General features: G+C 38.9%; 1 protein-coding gene across 5 annotated transcripts in view; it reads left to right on the top strand.

The window, feature by feature from the left end:
* Positions 1-15,370, top strand: part of MOB2 (MOB kinase activator 2) — an 884,625-nt gene extending 869,255 nt beyond the window's left edge. For all 5 annotated transcript variants that reach the window (XM_044059677.1, XM_044059676.1, XM_044059674.1 and 2 more), the window contains exon 5: positions 9,337-15,370. In XM_044059677.1, coding sequence (XP_043915612.1) covers positions 9,337-9,605 — 269 coding nt within the window. In that variant the 3' untranslated portion in view covers positions 9,606-15,370. The remainder of the gene's footprint in view (positions 1-9,336) is intronic.
* The last annotated feature ends 1,333 nt before the right edge of the window (positions 15,371-16,703 follow it).

The following is a 16,703-nucleotide window of genomic DNA, read 5'->3' as shown; positions in this document are numbered from 1 at the left end:
CTGTCCCTAACGTAAGAGTTTTGGAGTGATTGACTGGCCCCAAAATGTATTGGATCAGTTGGACAGGAAAACAAAGAAAATGTTTCATGGTTAATCAAATGATTTATAAAAATCAGTGGATACCAAGATTATATGTTCCCCATTCTGTAGGAGGTATGGGCCTCCTCGAAATTGATTACATGTATAGATCTGCAGTCATGAGACTGCATACATATCTACTCACCTCACAAGACCCAAACATAGTGAAAGTTTTAAAACATGAAGAGAATAAGTCTAAGATGACTTCATTGCCTAGTTTGGCAGAAGCATATCGGTGTCGAGCGGGAATGGAAATCAAACTAGGCAGCAAATGAATGTGCCAAAAAACAAAAGCATATAAGGTGAAGGATCAGATGAGAAGTCAGGAAATGTGGAAGATGTGTAAATGTAGCTGCAAATACAAAAACTCTTGGAACAACCTCATGTTGATCAGGATCAAATGCAGGAATGGTTAAGAGAGGTGAATTTAAACCAAAAGATGAAAGGTTGATACTGGTGGCCCAAGACAATGGACTAGGTGCACATTGTTTTACAAAGTCTATTGAACATATGTTCTCTCAGCTTTAGGGGATGCATGTTACTGCCAGCAACTTTCCTGATGGCCAGACAGCTGCCCCTAAAAGGTAGATAGGATGTGTAAAGTTCCTCAGTCTTTTTTTTCATACACTGTTCTCAAAACTGACCCAGCAGCTATAGCTTTAGTTAATCTCACTGCTGCTAAACTTTTAGTTAATTCCTATTTTACAAGATGAGAAAAAAGTTTCTGCTTCTGCAACTTTGATTTTCAGAATTTTGAATTGTCAGGGTCATAGGTTAGTTCGTTCTAATAGTGAAAGTTATGAGGTATGTTTTGTCTGCAGTTTCTTCTTGAGGAAAAATTGGCGTTAAATAATTTAGTTCTGTTTACTGCTCATTGTTTATCCTGCGTGTATGATTCAGTAGATACTTTTTCCAGGGCTATGATCACTGGTACTGTTTTGAGGGGATTTGCCTGCCTGCACTTTCAGAACCTCTCCGATGATAAAAATGAGATTTTAAATTCTCCTTCGAATAGATTTAGTTTTTGGCCTGCCTGCAGCAGAGATGATCCAATGTGTGATGAAAGGGCTAAATTGATGCAGGGAATCTCTCAAGATTTTTCAGCCCTCCTTTTCCAAAATTTCTAAGGGATTATTTAACCCCCCCTCCAATTTTGACAAAAACAAAACAAACCATCTCCATAAAATGAGTATAGACAGTTAAGAAGTAATGGAAAAAGAAGTAATGGCAAGGGTTTCCAAAAAGAATTCTGGAACATCCCAAAACCAGGGACAGTCCAACAAGTCAAAGTCTGTTTAAGGGTACCATGGTTGCCCCTTCCGGCCTGCCAGTCTCATTTCCTTTCCAGAAAGCCTTAATTTCCACTTTTCTCAGACAAAATGCTTTCTGAAGCTCCTTCTTCAAGGTTAGAGATAGCAGTGAGTAGAAATTTCTCCTTTACAGGGGCTAAGACCTCATCTACCAGACCAGACTCTCTTATTTTCACCAGTCATTCATCACATGCTCTTCCAGGGTGTGATAGAATCACTTCCTTCCCAGATGTTTGTCTTTCGGCTTTTCCCGGTTAGGGGTCGCCACAGCGGAACTCCGGTTCACTAATGATTGGCAGATTTTCACGAACGCCGAGGTACCAGCTCGATGTTCAACCTTCAACGAAGGCACACCCATTTACACATGTCTTTCGAACGCCCACTCAACTGCAGGGAGGACATGCAGACTCCACACAGAAGGAACTCCCCGCACTCTAGCTGAGAATCGAACGGGAGAACCTCTTGCTGTGAGGCAACAACGCAACCGCTGCACCACCGCGGATTACTTCCTTCCTAGATGGGGGCATTTTTTTTTTTAAGAATGTTTTTATTTCCAAAGCAAGAAAATGCATATAGACTAGTTCTAGATCTTTCTTTCCTAAACCTGTTTGATGGTGGCTACATTCAAATTGATGTCACTTCACTGCTTATTACTAGTACTTCCTCATTCAAGTTTCCTGGTAACATTAGATTTAAAAGATGCTTTTTCATGTCTCTATTCATTTGGATTTAGGCTTTTCTTAAGGCTTTGTGTGTCTGGATCACATTATTGATTCTGTGACTTAACCTTTGGATTGTCCACTGTACCAGGAGTGTTCACAGTGTGTCTAGCTCCAGTTATAGCTCATTGCAGGTAACATGGTATCCACATTTTTCCATATGTAGACAACTTGCTTATCTCTGCCGAGTCGTTTTCAAAGTATCAGAAATTTCTTACTTGGATAAGACACACTGCCATGGCCTTGGCTTCATCTACGGCTGCTTGAAAGTTTTAGATTCTAGAAGTATTCTGGAAGCTGCAGCTTGGTCCTTCTGTACATAGTTTTACAAGGCACTATAAACATGATCCCTTCTGTAGGGTCTAGATCAGGCTTTGCTAGGACCATTCTCCAGGGGCTCTGGACTCTTTGTTCCACCTCCCAAATGTAGTAAGCTAGGGTAGTCTAAACATACAGCTAAGGTTACTGGAGTAGTGATCAGTATGACAAACATAGTACAGTGTAAGGAAACTTGCCATAACACTAGATGTTCGAATGATAACTGCTGCAGTAGCCACTTCCTCCATACCTGTTACTGATGGTGTGTTTATGCCAGGATGTGTTTTTAAGCTTATTCGTAGCATTGTCCTTTCAAGGCTCAGTCTCCCTCTCTCTGTTTGCATGAAAATTGTGAAGGGCATGGTGCCAAAACCTGTCTTTTTAGTTAGCTCAGCTGGAGGTAACTGATGGTTTTGGTGAATGGAAGGGCTCTGAAGCTTTGGAAGCTGGACAGCTGTTAACCCACATATAGCTAAGGCTACTGCAGCATTATAGCAATAACCCACGCCTGGGTGTGGGTAATGCTAAATTTACCCACGGTTGGCGTGGTTTGGTCCCGAGGCAAGCCCGAGGACCAAACAAAGCCAACCGTGGGTAAATTTAGCATTACCCACACCCAGAAGTGGGTTATTGCTATTATACCATGACATTATTTAAGAAAAGAAACTATTACTTTTCTTAAATAATGGCATAGTATAATGCCTGTTTACTGCCCTTCCGCAGATGTCTGGCATCCGCGGCAGTTCTGATGTACTGCGGCGCCTGCGCAGTACATCAGAGTTGGCAAAGCAACGAGAAAGCAAGATCTCCGTTGCTTTTTTTTAGTGTCTCGCTATGTTAAATGAGTTTAACCTAGCGAGACAGTTTTAAAATAAGCAACGGACATCTCCGTTGCTTATTTTAAAACTGTCTCGCTATGTTAAACTCATTTAACATAGCGAGACACTAAAAAAAAAGCAACGGAGATCTTGCTTTCTCCGTTGCTTTTAAAGCATGTTCGCTATGTTAAATGGGTTTAACATAGCGAGACAGCTTTAAAATAAGCAACAGAGATCTCCGTTGCTTATTTTAAAGCTGTCTCGTTATGTTAAACCCATTTAACATAGCGAGACAGTGTTTTAAAAAACGAGTTATACTAATGGAAAAAAGTCCGGGCGACCGGACCTTTTTCCATTAGTATAACTTGATTTACAACGGGCACGCTGGCCAATCAGCGTGCACGTTTTGGGGGGGTCATGGTATAATAATCATTTGAACATCTACTGTTATGGCTAGCTTACTTACACAACTATACTGCCTTTGACTTGTTGACATTGACTTGTTTGTTTCCCAGAAGAATTTGTTGAAAAGTTGCACAGTTAACAGTTTGAGGCGGTGTTTCTGAGAATGCTCCTGAGGAAGCTGTTGCAGCTTCAGGAACAGAGAAATGCATCTCGTATTTCACAGTCTACATTTGACACCATGGGTTCAGAAAATGTAGTACCAGATAGGTGGTTGTGAGTTGATGGCAGGCTAATTGACTTAATATCAGAAAGTCTTGCTTTTCTGAGTGGCAGGATTTCCTTCGTTGTTTCCAAGAGAAAGCTCTCTCCTTGGATCAGGTGGCTTGACAAAATATTTATCACATTTGCTGGAGTAGAATTGAACTGCTCTTTTATTACATAAATTGCTAACTGTTCTCAGCTTATTTTACATGGGATCATCCTGTGGGCTTCCTTCATACAGTTAGTTTACTCTTGAAAGTAAGTTGAATGTTTAAACTTTGCTGAGAGGTTAGTGATTCCTGAGTGGGATTTAGTGTCAGATGTGAAGTGTAGATAATTGACTAAGTCCTGATTTGAGCCAGCCAGTGATGAATAATGTTTAGGCCCAGAACACTGTCTTTTGGTGGCTCTTAACTGTTGCCAAGATCGTCTCCTATTGGTAGGCTGCAGTATGTTCTACAGTTTAAAGACAGGCATTTCCTTAACTCCTGCTCTTTTATCCTAAAGTTTTGTTCCAGATTAACAGAAGGGTCAGGATTGTTTCTTTTTGTGATCAGTCTCAAGGTAGAGGTGTGGCTGCTACACTGCAGGAATACTTGGATTTAGGGAGAAAGGAATTCCGGAAGGGAGGGTACTTGTTTGCTGGTGCCACAGAGCACGGGGTCGGGTTTCTAGTGGTTAGCAGATTATTCTGGCCTTTATAATGTTACTGGAATATTATTGTTAGCTGCTTCAGCAGCATTTTTTCAGGGGTTTAACACGAGATGTTTGTATACTAGGTGTCTAGTTGTCGCCCCTTTGCTCAATATTATACAATAGATATTCAGCCTAAGGCCTGGGAAGGTTTTTCAAGGTGTGTCAGGAGGGTGACTTTTTTTTTTCTATGTGGCATCGCATGCACGCAAACACGCTCCCTGGTTTTGATTGCTAACTAATACTACTTTATATTGTCTTGTAAATAACATTTTAATTAATTATTATTCGGCCTCAAAGCACCTCTTCTATGTGGCTGTTTCTAGTGGAATCAAACTTGAGTGATGTCTAGTTATTAGCAGACTATAAGCATTTATACTGTGAAGGAATTTTTAAAAGCATGGTATTGACATCTGTTGAAACCAGAAATAAGACTATTTTATGTAAGCATGCCTATCAGGGATGTGTAAATGTTTTTTTTTTTGTTTGTTTTTTTTTGTGGTTTTTTTTTTTTTTTTGTAATACATCATTATTCTGTTAATAATTCATTAGTGATTCTTTGTCTAAAACTTTCTGTAATAGCAGACATTGCTTCTTTTGATTCGAACACACAATGGACTCTCCAGATCCCAAAAAGTGGCAAGTTTTAGTATTCCATTCTTCCCCAATTAAATCCAGAGCATTCCTTGAAATATCATGCACATATGTATTATAATCAGAAAATAGTGCATAAACATTGTATCACCACTTTTTATAAACTGCTGAGTCTCAAAAATCCGCAAAAAGCGAAAACAACAAACCAGTCACTAGGATCCAACTCCAAGTTCAAATATAGATTTATTGAGCAATATTTAGGGATGAAAGTGCTCAATAAATCTATATTTGAACCTGCAGTTGGATCCTAGTGACTTGTTTGTTTATTGCCACTTTTTGTTGACAGCATTACTGTCCTCTGTATGCCAACTAGATGTTTATTTTGCACTTCCACTTTAAAAGTGTTTTATAAAATAGCATTTGCTGATTTGTCTATTCCATTGTTCCCCTACAGCTTTTTCATCTATTTATGTATTTGGTTTATACATTTAACTTGCTCATCAATTAAATGAGTTTCATATATTAAATTATTTACAGTTTACTGCCATATATTCAACAGTCAAAATAAATTCCTACCTTAAATACCGACTAGGAAGTTCAACTTGGAATGTTGAGAAGTCAAAATGTCGCAAACACACTTCCTGTTGCGAATTCGACCTTTCTTGAGATCCGAAGACTGCAGTCGCACTGCACATCATATGATGTGACAATTTTTGCAGGGGGGAAAGCCCCCCTACACCCCTCATGGGGAGGTTGCGCCCCCCCCTACACCCCCTGCAAATTATATATTCCAACTCAGAGATCGCACTACAGTGGAAAAAAGGGTAAATTTTCCGATCGCCACTGTACTGTGATTTGTAGTTATAAGATCAACCTCATATGTTCGAATGGACTGTGCATTTGCTGAAGTGGGACTCTCAAAAATGAAGGTTTGGCAGCATGAGGTTCAGCCAACCGTACTTTGACATCCCATGGTCGCCAGACCTTTACTCGAAATTGAGCTTGTAAAACATTATTTACATTTGTGTAAAATATGCATACACAAAATCTCTGCTTTGACAAGGCATGTGTCCTTTTATACTGACAAAGACCACTTTCAGTAGTTACATATATTGTTTATTAAAGAAAATAACATAAGACGGAATATTACCCAGGCACAGTACGATATTGCATGTCACGCATACGTTTAACACATGCAAGATTGCTTGTTCTTGCATAGGAGTTAATTCCATTTTGTACATTGTATAAACTGCTGTGAAAGTAATGCCTTGTGTTCAAATGTTTTGGTCATAATATAAAGTCACTTGTATAGTAAAGAAAATTAACATAGAAATAAGTTAAAAAGGTTGATCCTTTGGGAAACTCTTTGGATTGCACCTTACCTTGATTTACAGGCTAGTTGAAATTCAAGTCCGAGACAGCTGATTTGTATGCACCTTTTGATATTGTCAGGAACTAAAGATAAGTTTTTCTGTACCACTGTAAGCTTAGCTAGAAATAGAAATGCAGACTTTATAGATTTGTCTTGCAGTTGCTTTTGAAATGGAGCAGATGTCTTCTCCATATGTAGGAAGATAAGATCGTTTGGTTGGAGCAGTTCAAGATGAATAGCAGTGGTTTGTTGATTCTGTTAAAAACACACAGATCACAGCCTCTAACCCCAATGGACTGGCACATACTTCTGGAATTTCATTGATTTATCAGGTTTTCTACTGTGATCTAATTTCCAAGTCTGTTTTATTTTGCAAAGCTTGCTGTTTCTTTATTTCAACATTAACCAGTTGAATTTTTCAGTTTGTGCCCATATTAGCTTCCATTCCAATAACTTGCATGTCCGTGTTACTTAGGGCATCTGACAACTGTTGAATTTTTCCTGTATGATTATTTATATTTGGTCCTGTCAACTCCAGTGACTATTATATTTCATATCTGCTGCATCCCCCCCCCCCCCCCCCGAATTGCTGGAAATGCAGTTCTGTTTTGGCGGTATGGCAAAGTTGCATTAGCAACCATTTTGCTTTTATGCCGTGGAACTCTGCAAACTACAGTCTTGGCCTTAACCTGGAAGGTATCTTCTTGAAGTAAGCATTTGTTCTATTAAGTTTTAGTCAGGTGATGCTTATGTTGTCTGGAAAGTGCTTCCATGTTGTTGGTACATCATCCCTGATTCTGACAGTGAAACTTGCATTTCAACGGGAAACATCTGTTGAAACTTGTCTTATATACATTTGGCATTAACACCTCAGGATATACAGTTAGTAATTGTTGGTGCTTCGGTACTGGATTTTGATTGCGTTTATAACACTGTTGCAGATATGGCATTCATTTAATTCGGGTAAGAAATGTTCACAGTCTGGTTCCATCAGCCTGCAAAGCAGATGCAGCAGCTGATAGGGCTGTTTCATGCTTCCCAACCTCTCCCCATAATGCAGATTCATATTTTCCACGTCTCTTCCATAGCTTAGTTTTTTTACTTATTACTGCTTTTCTGTATCTTGAGTTTTTTTTCACTTCTCCCATAACCTTTTTTTTATTGTTGCTTTTTCCCATAATGTGATTTCTTATTGTTTTCCATTCTCTGCACAATTCCGTTTATTTTTTACCACTCTCATAATTCAGTTTTTTCTTTTATGCTTTAGTATCCTTTACAGTGTAATGTTCTTTTGTCTTTTTATGTTGAATTTGTGCATGCTTTGTCTGAGCTTGTTTTGAAATAATTTTTATTACTACTTTATATTTTTTGCACCCCCCTCAAAAAAAAATAGATTTAGAACCCCTAACTTCTTATGGCACGTTTCTCTCCTTCCATTCATCATCATCTAAGGACACAGTGAAAGGGAAATGAGAGCCAATGCCCACAGCTGTCATCCAGCAACAGAGTAAATTTTCTTTTTGTGTGCAGCTAACACTTACCCTTGTTGGTCAAAAAATGTGATGTGTTTGCTGTGCTGGACCCAGAGGATGTGGGCAGTTCCAGTCTGTACACCTGGTATTCACGTAGAGTACCTGCTTATTGTATGACAGACTCGCACTCCTTGAGTCCCAAGTTTATCTGACCTTCTCCCAGTCACTCCACCGAATACTCAGCTGCAATGGTTGAGCCTGCTTGGGCACGGACTCCCATCTGTTCCTAGCGTGCTTCTTCAGAATCTCGACTGATAGCCAAGCTCTGGTGGTCTTGGATTAGAGAGCTCCATTGCTGTAGAAGTGGCTACTGTGTAGTTATTTGTCAGTATAATTTTATTTATATATATATATATATATATATATATATATATATATATATATATATTTGATAAAAGAATGAGTAAATAAACGTCTTACTTGCTGTTGTGAAGGTGGTAGTGCGATGTTCTGTCTGTGTAGCATGTTGCCTAAGGGAGGGAACACTGCATCCCTAGCTGAGCTAGATGTACTTTACTTTTTTTTTTTTTTTTACCCATTTAGTATGTTGGAGTGCTGATTGAGCAGAAAAGTTATCAAAATTTTGTACAGCCAATTTTTTATAGTTAAATTTCTCTGATCTGAGATAAAGCCCTCCCCCACACACCTTCCCCATGTAAGGAGCCGTGTGCTTTGCATATCTTCTAAATTGATAGATTCTAGAGTCACTGCACTGCGGGGGCAGAATTCCCATCTTACAGTATTTTTTGCAAAATTAAGCTTTCATTAATTCGAAGAGGCTCATTTTGCCAGCAGTATCACAGGGACATTTTTTTTTCTTTATACCATTGATGGACATTTAATATTGCATAAAAGGAAGGTTCATGTTCTGTTGTGTTAAGATAACATTCCTGTTTGGTAATCCTGAGTCGGTGAGTAAAAATTCTACTGCTTACTTGCAACAGTTTTTTTTTTCTTTTTTTTTCAGGGGGAGCAGACCTGTATTTCTTCTGTGTTAATCTGAGTTTTAGAACACACATGATTAAAGTGTGCTGCATGTTAGACATGTGAGGGGAAGTCACATGATTTAACACAAACGTGGACAGTGTCATATAGTTTACATTCCTCATGGTAGGAATATAAAAAAATAAATAAAAATCACAAGAAGTTGCATTATTAAATCTATGTGGAGAACTGTTAACTTTTAGACCTGCTTATTTCATCTCCTCTCACTGTTACTTTTCTTTTTCTGTGCAGGCAAATCGTTTCCCAATTCGTTTGAGTCACTGGTGAAAAGAGTCTGTAAGCACCTGTTCCACGTGCTAGCACATTTATATTGTGCTCATTTTAAGGAGACTGTTGCACTGGAGTTGCACGGACATCTAAATACTCTGTATATACATTTTATCTTATTCGTAAGGGAGTTTAATTTGATAGATCCTAAGGACACCTCGATTATGGATGACTTAACGGAGGTTCTTTGTAGCAGCAGTGCAGGAGCACAAAACCACGTTAAAGAGAGATGAACTTCTGGAAGAGTAGAAAGAGAGAGCATTGGGGGAAGGAACAAGACATTCGAGTTCATGCACCCAGTGGGGGAAAAGGATGCTGCAATAATAAATGAACTGAAAAGACTGTATGTGAGATGTATGCAGTGTGAAATAAAAATAGTTTTCGCATGGCTGCAGACTGTGTTAGGAAAATGACCAGATTTGAGGTGGAACAATGATTTCTTCAGCTTGCTCTCTCTCTAGGATGGTGGTACTGCTGGTTTTTAATGTATTATCATACTGAGATATAAAAGGAGTGTCTTTTACTTTGAAGTGGCTTGCTTACAGGCACACTTTCTTTTAAATATTGTTTTAGTTACCCCTACAGTCTTCTCCTCCCTAGTCAGGGAGTAGAACGGCTGAGTACTAAGTAAACTTGAACCAGTAGATGTGGTGTGTCCACATGCAGTCCAAGGGTTATTCAGTCTTTCATCCTTTGGATCTTGCTGAGCAAGTCTGTTTTAGTGTGGATGAAAATAGTTCCTGTAGCTGGGAGAGTGTAAGAGGTGAACCTAAGCTCCCAGTGTAAGGTTTAGTCATCTAATGACACCCTGAATAAAAACACAGATCACTGTTACTGACGGAACCACCCTGAGTTGTCTGATCTTTAATGGTGCTGCAAATATTTCTGGTGAAATGAATGAATGTATGACAATGACTTTGCTGTCTGCAGGTTCCTAAACACATGCTTTATTTAAGAAACAGTAGATTCAGAATTTAAAAAAAGTAACTTAAAAGCACATTTTTTTTTTTTTTACTAAACTGGTTTGTTGGATTTTTTTTTAGCAATGGTCTTAAGTGGTTGTAGTAAGAATTAGCTTGATCCAGTCAGTACTTGTCTGATGATTCAGGTACGACTAGTGCTCCGAGGGAAAGATCTGACCATGAAGCAAGTCTTCGAAAGCAGTGTCGCTTCACCCAAGACCTTAAATTTGGCAATAGTTAACACTACTCAGAAGGCAGACATGTTGCTTTCCCAGAAACATGTACTGAGGACTTTTTATTTAGCAGTGTGCTTAAAAATGTTTTAAGAGCTCTATCACATTGCTGTCTTTCAGGTAGCCACAAAGTCCGAGTACATCTGTTTTAGTTTGGTCCATTGGATCCAGATATGACAATGATGTAATGTTCAGCATTTTCCCATTTTTATATTTAGTAATGATACATTACTTGACTGCAGTTTGCTGACTTGCAAAAGGTCAGTGCCCAGGTTTGTGTCTTGTCATACATATTCTTTATTCACCTTCCAGTACCTGATTAAATAGAAAGTCTGTATGCAAAAGGCTCAATGCTAGTAAAAAAAAAACACTTCAGAGTGTTGCAGAAGCCACACTGTCATTTGTAGATACCATTACAGATTAACTTGAGTGTGTTGTGCTCAAGTTTGATACAAGATGTGTTATGGAAACTTTTGCAGTTCCAGCAACTTTCATAGCCTTTTAAGTTAGTTCCATCCCACCCTTCCTTATTATTTTTTTCCTTTGTTTTTATTTCAGTTTTACTTTTGGTGCTTACCCAAATAAGAGTGTACACTGTAAGCTTTATATAAATTTGGGATCTGATAAGAAGCCATCCATCTTTGTAACCATTACACGTTTGGACTGTTCGGCAGATAAAACTTTCATAGCCTGGCAGGCACCAACCTTCTTTCCATCATGTACAACTCATTCGTCACTGTCTGGTTCATCTTTCTCTTGCTTCATATTTACTCAGAGGGAAATGGACTGAGGCTTTTTTTTGGGGGGGGGGGGGCAGCTGTTATGAGTGAGACTTCAGTGCAAGTGTTTCAACCTTTCTTAACATCCCTGTTATTCTTTGTTATAAGTTGACAGTTTTCTGTCAGATTTCTGTTTACTTTTTCCTCATAGCTGAGTCTACACCCTCATTCTTCCAGTGTCTTTCCCGTTGTTCAAAATGTTTGTGTGGTGCAGCTTTTCTACCCACTGACTGGCACAGACTGTGTGTATACTGCCTTGAAGGGTTACATGGTTCATCTTTAATGAGTGTATCTGGTCAAGCCGTCTCTGCATTTCAGGCTGAATGACAGCCCATTTAACCTTCAAGTTAGCCTTTCTGGAAAATGGTAACACTATTCATTCAAGAAGTTTAGGAGAAGTTCATGAAAATGTGGGATCTCACCAAATTGAGCCTTCATTTTTAACCAGTGGTTGTCTGTTTTTTCCTCCTTGGATGAAGTCTTGCTGTGGGTCATGCTCCTAAAAATCCTTTTTGTTATTTTATCATAACCTGCTTTTCCTGTGACCGCCAATATTCAAGCTACTACTGTACCATCGGGGTCTATTAACTTTCACTTGTCCTTATTTTCATAGGTTGACAGATTGGTAGAATTTGTTTTTCAAAGCTAAACAGTTAAAATCATTTCCCCTGTCCCCAATGTTTCAGGGCACTAGGGCATGTTTTACAGTTTCCTCCACAAGTTGATTTTTGCAAGTTCCAGTAATCATAATCGGCTCTGGTTCCTGTCCAGGCATTTCTAACATTTTCCCCTTCCAACATCAGTCCCACTGATGCTCCAGTGTCACTATTTTTAATACCCCACTGTATGGCATTGATTCTGTGCAGATGCAGTTTTTACACCAGCATTCGTGGTTCAATAGTGTCAATGTTGGTCCCTCTGGCTTTATTGTAAGCATAGGGGTGTCATTCATAGGGAACGTGGGTACCATTTTACTCAGTTCCCCTGACAGCAAGTTTTCCACTGTCTGGTCTTCCCAGTCCCACAACACCTACAGACCATTATGAGATCTTTCATTAAAAAACACTCCTCAATGGCAGGCTCAGCAGCCCACTGTCCTGTTTAAACCCAGGACAATTACAAGGTCCTCCAAGACGTAAAAGGATTGTGGGCTCTTATGACTTTTAATCACCCAAGAAAAGGACTTTAAAAGCTCTAGCCAGGCTAAGGCATTTGGAACATTCTTTTATCCTTTTAGGAGAGGACCAGCTTCCCCCTTCTGCCATTGAAGATTTTGAGAATGCTTGTGCATGATGCAGTACAGGTACAGGGGACTGGCCCTTTACCCTGTTATTCACCCCAAGGGAAATTAAAAACAGTATGCTGTTCTCCCCCTAGTGGAAAGTTTTTGAAATATATTGTCCTTGTCCGAAGAGCTTGATTTTTGTCGGACATTTATGTAGTGGTCCTCCATGAGGCTGTGACAACCCAGAGCCAGATGTCCATCTGCAAAGCAAGCGTTCAGAGCACTGGGAACAGTGGACCAATTTAAAAATTGTGCATTTGCTTCCAACTCCTTATCCATGTGAGCATTGTACTATTTTACCGTACTTAATGTATCTCCAGAGAGACTTTGCAGATGAAATGCAACAATGTTGTGGAGGAATTGCTGGGGGATTCATTGAGGATGAGATTCGGACGTACGTGTCTACTCTATCCTGTGCATCCTTGTGTTCCATATGGGTTTACAACATGATAGAAGGTGTGGCTAGAGTAGCAGGGCCCACCATTGCCATAGGCAGGCACTCCTGGCTGTGATTAACTCTATTTGCCAATAACACCAAGGTGACATTTCTGGATACTTCTTGTAAGGAAACTCCATATGTTTGAACTTGAAGTTTCAGAGTGTCTTGAAAGTATGACTGAGGAAACCTTGACCACCTTTTCTCTAAGAATGAAATTTCACTCTCCATAATGTGTCTTTGCTAAAGAACAGCACAAAATGTGGTTTTAGTACAGTCTTAGTGTTTTTTTCTTGATTCTTCCCTCGCAGTATCAGAGCAGAGATTCTATAGCTCTGCAGAGACCAAACTGCAGAGACCAAATGGACTTTTTTTTTTATTATTTACATTTCTTTTAATGATGAGATTCCAAGGTTATTCTGACAGTTTAATTCTGGCACAAACAAACCTGTTTCCCTCTTTTGGGTCCCATCTTCAGATACCCATTCAGCTAATATGATCAGGGAAGTGTAACGTGTCTCCTTCAGACAAACCACAGCCAGACCTTCACTTTCTAAGGTTAGCATTTTGACTTCCTTAGTTCTAGTGGTAGAGATCCAGGTTCTTCCCAGAGAGTAGTTGCTGTCATTTCTCTCTCTGAAAATTTTTATCCAGAAAATTTGCTGTGATGAATTTATCTGTCTCTTAATTTTTGCCTTTCAAAGATCTTTGACACCAGACTGCATTACCCCTCCATGTTCATTTGGTGGCTATTTCAGACTTTTATTGTGGTCTGGATTCTTCAAAGGTTTCTAATGTTTTGAGAGCTACTTTCATTTTCAGACTTCTGGACAGAGAGGCTTTCCCTCATTAAGACGTTTATTTTATACTTGAGAAATTTACTCTAATGCTCTTTCTTCCTGCCATCTCTGTGAACTTGAAGGACCTTTCAAACAAGACCCTTTCTTACATAAGCTAAGAGACCTTGAGTCACAGCCTCTCTTACCAAGCACCTTATTTTTCTACAACAAAAAGGGTGGCATTTAGGAGTAACTGCAGTCCATTCATTTACATGTGTTTTCTTCAGCCTCTGGTAATATAGCCTTCATTGTATGGACATCCACAGGCATGGTAAACTGTGTGGTTCAAACTAGGCCATCATATTGTACAGCTAGGTGGTCATTTGCTTTACTAAATCAGAACTAGACAAATTCTCTAAGCATACCCTTTCCAAACATTTAAATAATTGCTTCAAGTACTGTTGCAAGAAACATGAAGAATTCCAGCAACTCAAGGGCTTATTCCATTAGAGAAATTGCTACTTCCATTTTTTTCTAGAGTAGATGACGTGCAACTGTAGAGGGACCTTTCCTAAAAACTTTTGTCAGGCACTATAAACCAGACAATATCTCCAGGTATTCTTTTGGGGCTGTTGTCACCCCCTACATATTTCCATAAAGGTGGCCACTGTTGAAGTTTAATTATGGGCTGTGTCCTAATGGTTTGTTTCGCTCTTGTGGGTTTGTTATAGAAAATTACCTTTTGTCTGATAAGGGAAATGCCATCTGTTTGCATACTATGCCTCCATCTTACATCTCTATTCCATGGTGCTTTCCTTTTTTCCTTCTCCTTTGCCTTTTTTTCCTCTTATCACAGAGTTGCTTACTAAAGGGGGAGGGAGAGTTAGAGATGTTCAGTACATTGTAGGAAGGGAAGGGTGCCTGGTAAGCAGGGAATGTTTATCTGCTGACCTGTCCTGATGTTCAGTAGTTGCTGGCGATGGACTTTCTTACTGCGAATCTGTCATTATGGTAAGTACATGACTTTTATTTAACATGGTGGTAGCAAGTGACAGCATGCTACTGGCATTTGTATCTAGTAGAACATTTTGCAAACTCTCTTCTTGGACCCTTAGCATCACGTTTAGAGGGTACTTGTTCACACACTCAGACATTGCTGTAACGTTGTAGATACAGGAGCAAAATTGTGCTACTAGCTACAAAAATTATATAAGGCATTGAAAAAAATTGAAATTGAATGTGTTGGTTTAGTAGCTTGAGTTCATGAGCTGAAACTGCCATCTGCTTTTTTGGGGGGGGAGACAGAAACAGAGGGGACAGCAGCAGAGTCTTTGTTTTGGTGTTTATTAAATTTTTATTTAGAAATGTAGATTTATTTTGCTGTTTAGGTCTCCCTTTTGTTGCAGAAACACATTGCACTAGGTTACCTTCAACTGTAGTTTCTCTTTTCTGCAAATGTGTTTAGCTTTTTTTGGCTGTATTAACATAAAACATAAATAAAACAAAGGGACATAGAACCAGGAACAGATGTGTGCTGTTTGTTAAAAATTTAAAAAAGCCTCACTCTTCTGAATTTTATTGTACCTTACTGTAATACATTTTGGAAAAGTGATTAGACAGTGTACTGTTTTTATTACAGAACATTTATTTTCTTGCAATTTAACATTTTTCCTAAGAAGCAAGTTATGGTTTCCAGTAGGAACATTGTTTAAATGGATACATATGTAAACTGGGTAAACCCACTGGACACACGTGTCCCTTTTCAGGAATGACCCAGGAGTGTACTTGTCTAGTTAAGTGACTTGCACAGAGTTGCACAACAGAAAAATGGCAGTGGAAGGAATTAAATGCTGTAGTTTCAGCAAGAAAATTAACAGTTCAAGGCTTTCATCCTCTGTACGAAGTGCCAGATCAAATATTGAGTTGAAGCAACATTTTGGCACAGTTAACAAAAATATTTCTGTAAAAAGTAGGTATTGGATCAGCTGGCCAAGAAAAATGCTTCACGCCTATGAAATGACATTTAAAAAAAAACATTGCATGGTAAGCTTATGTATTCTTCATCTTGAAGGGGAGATGTAGTCCTCCTTTAAATTGAATATGTGTAGACCCACAGTTATAGGACTGCATACGTATTTGATGACATCGGATCCAAAGTGAAAGTTTTAAACCACAAAGAAATCAAATCTAAGATCTTTGCTCAGAATAGCAGATGTATTTCAGATAGTAGTAGAAATAGAAGTCAAACCATATGGAGATAAAAATCAGGTGGCAACAAAGTGCCAGGAAACAAAAATATAACATAACCAGAGGAAACAGACAAAAAAACAGCAATCCCACAATTACAGTGATAAGCATGTAGAAGTCCTGGAACAATCACATGTTCATGATTTGCTGCATCAGTGGCTAAGACCAAGTGAATTTAAGTCAGAAGATGAAAGGCTAATAGTGGCACTTTAAGACAACAGGCTATATACACAGTTTGCAAAGTTTAAAGAGAATGTAGGTTCTGTAATACAGAACTAGAAATAGTTGCAAATCTTGTTGCTGGTTGCAGTGTAGCTATGGCTGAAGGTTTGTAAACTGAAAGCCACAAAAATGTGGCAAGACTGTCACAGTTGGGATTGTGCAAACACTACAGCCTTTGAGTAGTTGAGAAATTTGGAAACCTGAACCACAAAGCATTACTGAAAGTGAAATTCTAATTATACGAGATCATCTAATACCAACAGTTAAAGTAGAAGCAAGAAAAACAAATAACAGTATTCTAACAAAAAGGGCAAAAGTAGCATTAATCCTTAAAGTAGGTTTGTTTGTGTCTTTCGGCTTTTCCCACAGTGGAACTCCGGTCCACTAA

This window comes from Protopterus annectens, chromosome 17.part0 (genome assembly GCF_019279795.1).
Source record: "Protopterus annectens isolate FY-2018-M chromosome 17.part0, PAN1.0, whole genome shotgun sequence".
In the NCBI taxonomy this organism is placed as follows: Eukaryota; Metazoa; Chordata; order Ceratodontiformes; family Protopteridae; genus Protopterus; species Protopterus annectens.
This window is presented reverse-complemented; position numbering and strand designations above follow the sequence as displayed.